Raw genomic sequence first — 13,505 nt, forward strand, 5'->3', positions numbered from 1 at the left:
GACCGTGTTTCCATGATGTTTCCTGACTCTTTTATTTCTTATCCTCCATCCTCCTGCTACCTGGCCCTGCCCCCCAACTCCCTGCTCCCAAGGCTTCCCACACATCACAGCTCCCCACCTGTGGGCTGGCTCCCCAGGTTGAACTTTTGCTTTTGCAAAAGTTAGGTCAGTGGCCTGGATGAGTCTGGGATCTGAGGAGGTGGGGCAAAGCCTGGGTGTCTAGAAGAAACTTACCCCTCCTGCTCCTCTCACACTGAGCCCAGGACAAGGCAGGCCTCCCTCAGACACTCCCAGGCACCCCCGTCCCTTCTCTCTGCCCTTGGAGACTCCTGGGATAGCAGGTGCTTAGGGATGGCTACAATAGGGTGCTTGAGAGAGAGCTGGAGTGGCCCTGGGTGGCCAGCCTGGGACCCTCTTCCTGAACAAGATGGTGGTCTATCCAGTGGGGAGAGGCTAGCTCTCTGGACAGTGAATGGTGGGCAGTAAGGAGGAGGCCAGGCACTTTTCGCGGGTCCAGCTATCTTGAAGAGCAGGGCAAAGGACAACGGAGCTGGGTTTTCATGGGAGGGCAGGAGCTATCCAAGGAGAAGGGAAGGGGCTGGAGGAGGAGTGGCAGTATGGGAAAGGAATGTCTAAGGGAGCAGGGAGTCTGGGGCCAGAGGCAGAGAGTGTTCAGACAGCTGCTCAGGCAAGTCCTGGGCACTGGCCTGGGCAGGCCCAGCTTCTCTCCAAGGTGCTGACCAGCTGACTCAGAATTGGGGGGACAGGCCCATGTGGCCCCTGCCCACTCTGCATGGCTCCTGGCCAGATCTTGGTCACACCCCTAAAGCTCCCTGATTCTGACCCATTAATGCGGGTCCAGACACTTGGATGGAGGGAAGGAAGGACTGACAGCTGGGGCAGTGGGCTGCAGAGGTGAAACTGGAGAAGGTCTGCTCCCAATTGGTGGAGGAGGCCGACTCTGGCCGAATGGCAGGCTCTGCCACATGCTCGCCCCATCCACTCCTCCTCAGTGCTCTTCTCACAAGGTTGTCTCAGGATTGAGGTGGGGGCTCAGGCACATTTATCCCACCCACAACCTCCTGGGGGTGAGATCTGGGAGCCTGGCCTAAGCAGGATGTGGGAGACAGGCTCCAACACCATGACAGACCAGGGCCTTAGTAAAGACCTCCTGGTAGCTCCATTTCCCCAGGGTGGGGGCTTCAGGAGATACCTGGGCATTTTTGCACATGGGGGTGAGAGTGAGAACCTGGGAGGCAGGGGAGTTGCGGGAATACATTCCGGGCCCCAAAGGGCAGGAAATAGCTGCTGGAAATCTCTAACTTTGGGTCCCTCTGCCCTCCTTGTTCTGCCTTCCTGGGGGAAAGGGAGGTGCTGAGAGAAGGGGCCCGAGGTGGCTAATCCCTCTGGCTGCCACCCTGTGAATCTGGCCCCATCTCTGGGCCTTGGCCTCCACCAGCTGTTACCAAATTTCTTTGTCTGGAGTCAGAGCCAGTGCCTCTGGGGCAAGAGGGAGCCAGGACACGCTGAGCCTTAATCCAGACACGTGGCTTAATTCAGAAAAGATCAGTTCGAGGTTTGGAAGCTGGAGGCATCGCTCAGGAGACAGGCAGCCCCTTGGGACCTGGAACTGGCAAATACCAGGCTTGTCGCAGGACCCTAGGCCTATGGTGTGGTGACCTGAGGGTCAGCAGCCCTCTAGTCTGGTCTTGGCTCTGCCGTGTGACTATGGGCATGTCCCTGCCACTTCCTGAGCCTCATTTTCCCAGTGCCCATGTGTTCCCATGAGTAGACAATCACCCATGATAATCATTGCCTGGCACAGATGGGGAGAGCTGGAAAGTCAGGGGAGGGAGCTGTTGGGGAGGGTTTCCTGGGGGAGGAGGGCTTTAGGCTGAACTTTGTTGAAAAGGAAGGGTCATCGTCAGCAGGGGGACAACAAAACAAGAGAAAATAGCCATGCCCTGCCCACAGCACAGCGGCCAGGGAGAAACACTGTTCTCATTAGAGCCTGCATATGTGGTCACCAAGTTGATCTCTGGTTCTCATCCAGACCCTGCCCCTAACCAGTGAAAAATACCTGTTTCCCCCTCTGTGCTTCATTGTCCTCATCTATAAAACAATCACATGGTATATGGTCACTTCCAGCTCTGATTATCTGGGCTGAGTAGGAGGTGGCTCAGAGGCACCAGCCATTGGGATCAGGTGTGGCAGAAAATGGGGAGCCATGGGAGGTTCTTGAGCACCAGGGTGCCTGATGAAAGGGTCTTGGAGGGAAATGATCTTGACAGTGCAGCGGAATGAGCAGCCAGGAGGCAGAAATGGACTTTGGAAGGCCAAGCTGCCCAATCAGGAGGTGGACAGGACCCTGGGAAGAAGGGGTCAGCCAGAGCAGGAGCCTCAGAGGGAATGTGGTGCAATGAGGAGAGTCCGCACTTGGCCAGCTGGGGACCTCGGGCAAGCTGCATAATCTCTCTGAGCTGCACTGGCCACATCTATAAAATGTGGCTCTTGAGTCCCAGTCACACAGGCTGTGGGTAGTGGAGGGATTACCTATATGAACGCTCCAGGCAGAGGAGGTACATTGTCTCCCCTCCAGAGTCCGGCCCTAGGGCCTGGAGGAGGAGCCAGAGTTGCAGGCCAGGCATGCCAGCCCCTGGCTCCCTGACCAGTAAACCAAGGTCTCCCTAGACTGGGCTGCTCAGTCTGAGCCTTCCGCACCACCTCCCCACCTGCAGGCAATTGGCTCTTTCCTCCTGCTGCGCCGTTAATCATTAACTTCTTTTTCACCAGGGAGGTGTTGGAGCTGGGACCAAGCCTTGGCTGAGAGCAGGTTCCTTGGCATTTAGGAGCAAGGTGACAGGGAACTGGAATGTAGGGTGTGGAGGAGGGAGTCTCTGCTGGTGAAGGAGCCCCTGGCCAGGAACCGAAAGACCAGGATTTGAGTCCCTTAGCTCTGTGCATCATAACTTCCCTCTACAACGCAGGAATGAGCCTAAGGCCTGAGCTGCCTTTCGCCCGGGGAGGGGGATGGTGGCCAGGGCTTCGAAGCTCACTCGACAAATGTGTCAGGGATGTGTCATCACATCCCAGCCTGGCAAATGTTGCCACCTGCCCTGCCCATTCATCCTCACTGACCCCTCATGCCACGGTGCCCAGAAACATAGCAGTTGCTTCCCATCCTACCTATGGCTGAGGCCAAGCAAACAGGAGGGCCACGAGGGAAGCAAGTTCTCCTGCCTCTTGGAAAAGGTTCTGTCTCCTTGGCACACAGCCCAAGGTGTTGGCAAAGATTGTCCTAACGTGGCAGGCTGGGGAGTTCTGGGGACATGGATGGGGCGGGAGGCAGGCAGAGGATGATGAAGGAGGGGTGGGGTGGAGAGAGGGGCTCTCCAGGGGTGGGGCCACCTGGAGGGTAGGGCGTGGGCCCAGGCTGGGATGGGGAACCAGGGGCAGAGCAGGCTGTTGGCTCTGCCTGGGTAAATAATGTGGGCCCACAGCACACACATGTGTTTGCACAGAAGGACTTGAAATGATTCCAGGCCTGCCCTCTGTCCCCCGCCACCCTGCACCCCCTCCATCCCTGCCCACCCCACCCTGACCTTTCCTTCCTTGTCACTTAAAGGAGCCCTTGAAAGGGAGACATGAAATGAAAGAGGACACCTTTTTCTCTTGCTGGCGTTCTCTTCACCTAAGGAAACTGCAGGGCTGCCACGTAAAGTGCAGAAGGTTGGGCACTGCACCAGAGAGGGGACACAAGGGAGCTGGAGTTCCACTTGGGCTCCATTCACCAAACTATGCTATCCAGAAAGAAGAGGGTGTCATTTTCTGAGTTGTATGAAGTTGCACTAACTGCAGCCCTAGAGAAGTCAGAATCTTCCAGTTTCTTTTTCTGACCCACCTGCAGGGCAAAGGACGCTGCGGGTCAGTCTTACAAGGTGACTGGAGAAGGGCCAGGGAGCCCACACCCCACTATCTGACAGAGCACAGTAAATTCCACCACTAGGGAGTCCAGCAGCCCTTCCATTAAAGCCTTCCCTCTTCCTGGCCAGATGCCTTCAAAGCAGCGATTCTCAAACTTGAACACCCAACAGAATCACCTCAAGGGCCTGCTGAAACGCGAGGCTGCACCTTCCTCCCCACCCCCCGCACGTGCCCCTGCCCTGAGCTTCTGATTCAGTAGCTCTGATGAAGTGGGCCTGAGAATTTGAGTTCCTCACAAGTTCCTAGGTGGTGCTAATGCTACTGGTCTGGGCATCACATTTTGAGAAAACTGTTTAAAATATTAAAACCCCCAGGGAAGGATGCACATCAACTTGCCCTCAACAGGTTTATCCAATCCTTGCCTTTTTTCTGCGTGGTCCCCTGTATTATAGGAGCACATGTTTGTTGGTAATCTTCCACCTCTGTCCTAATTTATTCTTGAGTCTTGAGCCCACCAACCACGGAGCTATCCCAGAACCCCTGGTGTTTGCTGCATGTACATGTCTCAAGTCTCCTGCCCCATCCAAACCTCGTACTCCAGTCTGGAGCTCAGAGAAAAGGGCCGGTGGGGGTGGGGGGAGGAAGCAGAGCCTGGGACCAATGGGGAGGGAGGCCTCTAGGTCCTCGTGTTGAGGCCAAATGGTGCCTCTTGTGGGGACTTAGGGCATCAAGGAGGAGTGGGGTCTGACGTGCTGAGGGCCTTGTTCGGCCCCCAGAGCCTGGCTGGGCCTTTTCGCGACCCCTGTGGCCATGGGGAAAGCAGGCCCGTAGGTCTGCACATGGGCACCTCGGGTGGGAGTTGTGAGTTCCTCTAAGGCGTGAGGGGAGAGGAGAGGGCCCTGGGAGTGGGGAGGGGCCCAAGGCAGCACCTTTCAGGGGAGGATGAGGCCAGGAGGGTACCAGGAACCCAGCCCTGAGTGGAGGCGGGACCAAGCACACCTGTGCCTTGTTGCTCGGTGACCACCTCAGCAGCGTTAGGCTGGGAATGTATTCACACTCCCTAAATGGCCCTGTGGGTGGGGAAGTGGGTGAGGGGGTTCTACCTTGTCACACCCCTCAGTGGCTCCTTTCTTTCTTCACCTGGCTGGTGAAGATGATGGTGACCTTCTCCCTTCCCTACCCCTTTTGAGGGCAGAATAAAGGAAAACAAGCTTTGCTACAACAGGAAAGATTCAGATTAGCTCTCAGAAGGAACTTCCTCCATGGGACAGTGGACTGGGATCTGGGAGTGGGCTGGCCCAGCAACAGAGGGCTGGACATTAAAGACTCCTTGTCCAGGCCTCAGTTTGCTCATCTGCCAAATGGGACTCATCATGCCTTCCCTTGTGAGGATGGAATGAAGTCAAGAATTCAGAAGGTTGTTTTAAGCACCCTACCTGTGTAAAGATTTGCTGCTCCCAGCTGACCTGGCTGGGAGGGGTTTGTTTAGAGTCCTACCCTGACTCCCACCTCATTGCCTTTCCCAGCCAAGAACGCCTGTCTGCCCCAGCCCTGTCCTTGCTGCCCAGTGACCCGGAAGCCCCAAGTCTCTCCCAGGCCCAGCCACTGCCCACTGGGCTCCTCATCTCTGTAACCAGCTTAGCGGCCCCCATGGGGATGGGGAAGCAGCCAGAACCTGAATTTCCTTCCTTTTTGATTTCTGTAGACGCAGCCGCCAGCCCGAGCAGCAGCGGCATGGGCAGCACCAGCCCGGGCCTGAGCAGTGTCTCCCCCAGCCGCCTCCTGCTGCCCCCTGACACTGTGTTGCGGGCAGGCCTGGAGAAGGGGGCGGTGGGGGCGGCAGGGCCTGAGAGACGGGACTGGAGCCCCAGCCCACCTGCCACGCCTGAGCAGGGCCTGTCCACCTTCTACCTCTCCTACTTCGACATGCTGTACCCCGAGGACAGCAGCTGGGCGGCCAAGGGCCCTGGAGGCAGCACTCGGGAGGAGCCAACTGATGAGCCTGAGCAGTGCCCAGTCATCGACAGCCAAGCCCCGGGGAGCAGCCTGGACTTGACGCCAGGCGGGCTGACCCTGGAGGAGCACTCACTGGAGCAGGTGCAGTCCATGGTGGTGGGTGAGGTGCTCAAGGACATCGAGACAGCCTGCAAGCTGCTCAACATCACGGCAGGTGAGCCCTTCCTCACACTCACCACTGTAAGGGGGGCCTGGGTCAGCTGAAGTCACTGGGAGGAACAGGGGCACCACCTGGTGCACTCAGGTCACCCCTGGCCTAACCACAGGCAGCCCCAGGGATGCCGGTTCTTTGACACATACAGTCAGCCCGTAACACACAGCAGCTAGGAGCCTGGGCTGGAAGGTTTCCCACCCTCTCTGTGCTCCAGATGCACCAGCCCAGTGTCCCCAGTTGGTAGGTACTGGATGGAGTAAATTCAAGCTCTACACCATCTGGCCCACCATCTCCTCTCAGACTTGTCTCCGTTCTCCCCTCATTCACTCTGCTTCCACCACAACTGCCTTATTGCTCTTCCCACAACGCTTACACCTCAGGACCTTTGCACCTGTTGGTTCCTAAACTCAGAACACTCTTCCTCCAAATATCTGCTTGGCTCACCCCTCACCTCCTTTAGGTCTTGGCTCAAATGGCACATCTTGATGAGGCCTTTCCTGACCCCTCTATTGAACCTGCTGCCCATACCTCCACCCCTTATTCCTCCAACCTGTTTTATTTCTCCCGTAGCACCCACCGCCTGATATGCTGCATGTTTTATTTATTGGTCTTATTTACTATCTGTCTCTCTCAAAGGAATGTACAAGCCCCAAGGGCAGGGATTTTCATTTGTTTTGTTCACTGCTGCATCCCCAGCTCCTAGGGTGGTACCTTGTACATAAGAGATGCCTGAACAATAACTTAATACGTCAGGCCCTGTCCTGGCATTGGGGAATTGAGTATGAACACAACACAAAAGCCCCTTTGTTTATGAAGCTGACATTATGGTGACGAAACAGATCATAAATAAATAGCCTAGAGAGTCATTGGTCCAGTGGGGGCGAGGGCTGTGGTGGTCACATCAGGAGCACAGGTTGCCAGGGCCTGGGAAGTGTGGTTAGGGAGCTGGACGAGGGGCTCCTGGCCTCCTGTCCCCTGTCTCTCCATCATCTCTCTAGCTTTGGGCAGGCCTGACCCATCTCCTTGGCATTTGAGCATCCCACACAGGAAGGGTCTTTGGGCGTCCCTCGGGTCCAGCACCTCCTCCGCAAAGTCCCAGCTGGTGTCCCCTCTTGAGGTAGCTCCCGCCCATGCCCCAGTCCTCCAGTTGCTCAGTGCCCAAGCCAGTCCCCGCCCTGAGAGGTTTTCCCACGGTGCCTCTGCTCCCACATCGAGCGGGGCAGGGCCCTGCCCACTGAACAATGGGGACAGAAACAAATTGCTTTGACCCTGAGGAGGAAAATGGGTTTATTAAGTGGGGGCAGCCCAGCCTGGAGGTCACCCAGCCTGGGCACCAGCTTAGACCACAGTGTTCACTTGGAGGCCCCATTGTGTCTGTGCCCATGGGCTCACCCCAGAGCAGCTCCCCAAGGAGACATCTAGGACCTCACCAGTGACTCCCCTCCCGGCCTCTGCCCCGTGACCACCCTGGGCCCTGCCATTTATCCATTCAGTGCACATGCACTGAGCAGTACCAGGCCCCAGCCCTTCGTTAGGTGCTGGACAAAGGGATGGAACTCTATGTGTCCAGTTTCCTCATCTGTAAAATAAAGTGTTGGGTGGGGTTGAACTTTGTAGGACTAATTCCTGGTTGGGTTTTTGTATAGTTCCTTGAGGGGTTCAAGGAAGGCAAGACACATCTGGGAGAGAAGCTTAGGTGTTTTTGACTCAATGTCACTGTCCCTTCCAGGGCTGGGGCTCCTCAAAAGGCTCTTTGGAGGGGCTAGAGGGGTCTGGGACACCTGAAGTCCAGGTAAGAGGAGGGTAGGGGTAAAATGAGCAATGCTTGCTGGTCCTTCCTCTCTCCCCGCCTCTCTTCTTGGATATCCTCTCCACAGGGCCCCTGAAGGCCCTATCTGGCCTGGCCTGGCCCCACCAAAGGAGTGCATGGTCCCAGGCCACCAGTTAGAGTGGGTCAGAGTAGAGTGAGCCATGTTTGGGGTGGTGCCAAGCAGCTCTGGAGCTGAAGGAGTGTCTCTTGCCCAGACCCTGTGGACTGGAGCCCTGGCAACGTGCAGAAGTGGCTCCTGTGGACGGAGCACCAGTACCGGCTGCCCCCCGTGGGCAAGGCCTTCCAGGAGCTGGGTGGCAAGGAGCTGTGTGCCATGTCGGAGGAGCAGTTTCGTCAGCGCTCACCCCTGGGTGGGGACGTGCTGCACGCCCATCTGGACATCTGGAAATCAGGTGGGACATGGCGTGGGGGGAGCAGCCCCTCCAGGGCTCCAGGCTAGAGACATAGTGGGGAATGATGAGGCCAGGGTTCCTTCCCCGGAGTCCACTGAAGAAGCAGCCCCTTGTCTCAGTCTGGGCTCTGTTCTGAATCCCAGCCCCCAATACAACTGCCCTCTGGATCCTGGAGGAACTCACAAGCCCCAACCCACTTCCCACCCTAGTCAAGGCCGCAGAGCGTAGGACGGCACACATGGGGAGTTAAAAGGTAGAAGTTAGACTGTGAGGACATGGGACATCAGAGCTGACAGAGACCATGGATGCTCTGAAGTCCTGTTTCTTTGTTCTTTTAAATTTTTTGTGTTTGTTTTGTGTGGTCTTTCATTAAAGAATTAATGAGGTAACAAATGTACAGGATTTTTAAAAAATTGTGAAAAACAGTACAGCATGAGGAGCGATCCTCCCTCCCACTGACCTCCAGCCCTCCAATCCCCCTCCCTAGAGGCAACCACTGTTGCCAGTTTCTTGGGTACCTTGCCAAGGAAAGTCTATGCATATACAAGCAAGTGTAAGTGTGACCTCTACCTTTTTCTAACAGGAAGAGTACAGAGTATCACCGTTCTGTACTTAACAGTGTATCTTGGATCTTGTTCTCCACTAGTGTATACATAGCTGCCCTATTTTTGATGGCTGCATGCCAACCCCTTCATATTTACATCTTCTCAGTCTCATTGGGTGCCCAGTGTGCCCTGCACAGAGCCATGGGCTTTGGAGGACTCAGTCCTTGCTTGATGAGTCAAGGGCCCTGCCCCTCGGGGTCAGGATGAATACGAGGACAGATCCCACTCTCATGGCCCAGTCAGACCAATATCCTACCCCAATCCAGGCCCCTTGCCAGGGGCTGGCAAGGACAGTGGACAGTGCCAGGCTGAGAGCTGAGTGGTGATGTGGGCAGAGCCTATTTGCCTCCATGCCCCCCTACTACTTGGTCTGGGGAGGGGGCCAGGTGGAGAACAGGAGGGGATGGAAGGAAGTGTTTGGAGGGCTTGGCGGCTGGAGGGCAGGGAGCATTTTTATTATGCTGGGCACTGAGCAAGGCAGGGTGCCGACGTCATCATTCTGCATCCTTGTAAGACCTGTGAGAGGCTGTCCCAGTCCCATTTCACAGGTGACAAAAGGAAGGCAGGGCAAGGTTCGACTTCTGTTCTCCTCTCTGAACAAGAGGCTGCATGCAGGGCCTCTAAGGCCCCACTTAGCTCTGAAATCCTAAATTTTCTTGCAGGAAGCAGTTCTGTAAACAGCTTCTCTTCCCACATTGTCAGGAGGGAGGGAGCCACAGGGGGGCATCTACGGCCCCATAGTCCCACCTAAATGCCCTCCTCATCCCTTGGGGTCTCATTGAGTCCCCAGCTTCCTCTCCTTGTCCCACAGCGGCCTGGATGAAAGAGAGGACCTCCCCGGGGGCGATTCACTACTGTGGTGAGCCGGGCAGGGTGGGGAGGTGGCCGGGGCTCTGGGTCTGGGGGTGAGGAGGGGTGGCCGCTGAAGAGAGGGGCTCCCCACTCACCGCCACCCTTCCTGGCTACCCAGCCTCGACCAGCGAGGAGAGCTGGACTGACAGCGAGGTTGACTCATCCTGCTCCGGGCAGCCCATCCACCTGTGGCAGTTTCTTAAGGAACTGCTGCTGAAGCCCCACAGCTACGGCCGCTTCATCCGTTGGCTGAACAAGGAGAAGGGTGAGCGGTGGGTGGGGAAGGAGGCGGCTGGAGGCTGTGGTCCCACCAGGCATTGGGCACAGGAGGGGTTGGGGGCGGGGCAGGGAGGTGGACCTGCCCTACCTTTGCCCTGAATGCTCACATGCATTCATTGGACCTGCCCAGATCTGCGTGCCATCTGTGTCCACATCTGTCCCCTGGCTGGGCTCTGCCTGTTGAGGGTCCCCAGCGCCACACAGTGCCTGGGACATAGCAGGGGCTTAAAACTGTGCTAAGAATGGGACACAGTCTTTACCCTCAAAACATCATAGCTTCACTGTGGAGACGTGGTGTCCAGTGAGACATACAGTGCGAGCCACATGGGCGATAGAGTTTTGAGCAGCCACAATTAAAAATATTTTTAAACAGATGAATTTAATTTTAATAATGCTTTTATTTAATCCATTTTATAAATTAGTATAATTTCGTATAATCAATATAAAATTATTAATGAGCTATTTTACTAAGCCTTCAAAGTCTGGCATTTATTTTATGCTTATAGCACGTCTCAGTTGGGACTGGCCACATTTCAAGGGCTTAAGAGCCACATGTGGTTAGTGGCTACCACATTGGACAGCTCAGGACTGGATGGTGGGTGGGTGTGTGTTTTGGAAAAGACTCAGAGCTAAGAAACCTGGGTTCTAGGCCTCATCCTGCCATTAGTAGCTGTGCATGCCTGGACCCAGTCTTTTTATCTGCAAAATGGACTAGATTTATTCATCTGACAGATCTTCATTGAGCACCTCCTCTGGTTCCACACTTGTTCTGCTGACATTTACAGAGAATTACAGTGTTCCCAGGGGGTAGGGAGAACTCAGCGGCACCCCATCTGTGGGGGCAGCTGTGTGCAGGTCCACAGTGGACTGACTCTGGGGCTGAGTATAGAGCACTAGAAGGGGTCAGGGTGGGTGGAGGAGATGTTCCTGTGCAAGATGTGGTGATCCTGTGTGTGTGGTTGAGACTTAGAGTGAACTGGTCCTCCAGGGAGATGGTCCCATGATAGAGGGAAGGGAGATCAGGGAGGGTGAGATGGTCTGGGAAGTCAGCCTGGAGGGGGCTGTGCTGACCTGGGCTTTGCCAGGAGGATTAGAATAAGAACTCGGGCTATTAAAGAAGACACAATAGCTCTAAGCACTTTCTGTAACCACTCAACAATGTGACGGTCAGTACAATGCTCTCTTACTGACAAGACAAAGGGGCCTCAGATAACTTCTGAAGGTAGAAAAATGGCAGAGCCAGGATTCCCACCCAGGTCAGCCTGGCTCCAAATCCACTCTGTCCTCCATCTCCTATGAATTAATCCTGCCAGAAAGGGCTGTGTGGGCTGAAGTATCTGAATGGCAAAGAGGTCTTTCAGGCTCAGGTACTACAAAGGTGAAGGTGGTGGGGTGGGCAGGGATGACCTAGCCAAAGGAGCCGTGTCCACAGCCCGGAGCCCTGCAGGGCTTCTGCGTAGGGTGTGAAGAGCCCACACTGAGGAGCTGAGGCAGGGAAGAGCCGGGCCCTTAGGGCACCAAGTAACCCACCAATGTACACAGGCTCACCGTGGACCCTTGTGATGCCATGGATGTATTTTCCATTTTCTGGGCCCTGTGGCACTCTTTGGGCACATTTCTTTCACCTTCCCCACAACCATGGGAAAACGTACCGTGGTCCCACCACCTGGCCCCGGCCTCAGGCCAACTCAGGCTCCATGGCTCTTCGAGAGACTGACCTGCTGGTCTTGGTCTTTCTCCCTCCTGCTGCCCCACCTTGGGCCACTGGCTCTCTCTGGGCCCTCCTGCTCCCCCTAGGCATCTTCAAAATTGAGGACTCCGCCCAGGTGGCCCGGCTCTGGGGTATCCGCAAGAACCGTCCTGCCATGAACTACGACAAGCTGAGCCGCTCCATCCGCCAGTATTACAAGAAGGGCATCATCCGGAAGCCGGACATCTCCCAGCGCCTGGTCTATCAGTTTGTGCACCCCATCTGAGGGCTGTGGTCCAGGCCCGAGGCCTGAAACTCACCCTCACCAGACCTCCCTCCTGCCTGCCCTGCCTGGGCCAGACCCTGAGCCAGGGGAGAGGGCGGTCTGCTGGCATCCAGGGTTCAAGGTCAGGCAGGGGATGGTCCACAGCTCCCAGGGGTATAAGTGAGTTCTCTGGGGCCTGAGGGACTCCCAGGGTGGGGTGCTTCCTCCTCAGGCCTGACTGCTCCTGTACCCAGTCCACCAGAGGATGGAGGGAGCCAGGGCTGCCCTCAGTGTTCACAGCTCCCCAGGGAAGGCTCTCCTTCCACCTCAGCCTCTGACCCCAGAATTTCCAGAGCAGAGTTGACAGAATGGCAGTGACTTGGCCAAGGCCTCTAGCAGTCCAGTGCTCTCTGCCACCCATTCTGCACCCGTCTGGCATGGAGCCAGGGGATGTCTGCACCCTTAAGCTGGGAAGCCAGAGGTACCCTGGGAATGGATAATAAAGATACTAGAGAACTGACATGGCCCCAGTGTCCTGAAGTGTGTGGCACGCCCGGAGGCCATCAGTGCTCGAAGTGGCTGTGGTCACAGGGGCCTGGGGTGGTCAAAGGAGGCTGCTTGAGGGAGACGACATTGAAGCGAGCCTAAAAGGAAAGGGATAATTGATTGGTAGATGCTGTGGGAGAGAGACGGTGAGTCCTCAAGGCCAATAAAGGGCTGGGATGACCCTCCCCTGACCCTGGTGTGGGCTGAAAGGAGGGGCGTGGGCTGGAGCTGAAGAGGGTCTATGGTAGTACTGGAGAGAAGGTGGCATCCTTCCCACCTGGCTCTGCTGAGGATCAGGACTTTCCCCTGGGGTGGGCCAGGGGCTGACCCTCCTGAGAGGGGGCCCACAGCCCTGATCTCTGCTTGGCCAGCTGAGGGGGGGTCTGGGATGGGGCTGCAGGGCCTTGGAAGGGAGGGGGGTGCTTCAGTGCCCCTCCTGGGATAGTGGCTCTGCAACGAGCAGTGTGGGAGAGAGGCTGGCTTGTGGGCAATTTCTCTGTCTTGAGGGAAACCACAGACTTCATCAGTGCCCCTGGGGCTGTGAGCCCCATGAGTGGGAAGTGAGGGGCGAGAGCTCACGATGGGAAAAGGGTGTGGGTCAAAGTGTTTGTGCGCTGGGGAAGACGGAACCTACTGGCCCCTCCCCTGGGCAAAGCAACTCACTGTTTCCTTGTGCTCCCTCACATGTGTTCATCCAGCTCACCTGTCCTGAGGGCCGACTAGGTGCTGGGCGCTTCCACCACCTCCACTGCTTCCACTGGGTGCTTCCACTGCTTTTTTGTCATTAACTTTCCCAACAAAACTATGAGATAAAAGCTCTCCTCCTCCAAATTTGGCAACTGAGGCTCAGAGCAGTTAAATCACTTGCTCACAGCCACACAGCCAATCAGTGGCAGAAATAGGAACTGAACCCACAAGGACAGGGCTCTCTCTGCCCCTCCAGGCCTCCTG

General features: G+C 56.2%; 1 protein-coding gene across 1 annotated transcript in view; it reads left to right on the top strand.

Annotated features, from left to right (window-relative positions):
* The window catches only part of SPDEF (SAM pointed domain containing ETS transcription factor), a 39,038-nt gene extending 26,510 nt beyond the window's left edge, over positions 1 to 12,528 (top strand). The window contains exons 5-9 of the mRNA XM_006202094.4: positions 5,630 to 6,094; positions 8,120 to 8,317; positions 9,734 to 9,781; positions 9,893 to 10,039; positions 11,851 to 12,528. Of these exons, the coding sequence (XP_006202156.2) occupies positions 5,630 to 6,094; positions 8,120 to 8,317; positions 9,734 to 9,781; positions 9,893 to 10,039; positions 11,851 to 12,029 (1,037 nt within the window). The 3' untranslated portion in view covers positions 12,030 to 12,528. The remainder of the gene's footprint in view (positions 1 to 5,629; positions 6,095 to 8,119; positions 8,318 to 9,733; positions 9,782 to 9,892; positions 10,040 to 11,850) is intronic.
* Positions 12,529 to 13,505: the final 977 nt, after the last annotated feature.

The sequence above is a fragment of the Vicugna pacos genome, chromosome 20, assembly GCF_048564905.1.
Source record: "Vicugna pacos chromosome 20, VicPac4, whole genome shotgun sequence".
Lineage (NCBI taxonomy): Eukaryota > Metazoa > Chordata > Mammalia > Artiodactyla > Camelidae > Vicugna > Vicugna pacos.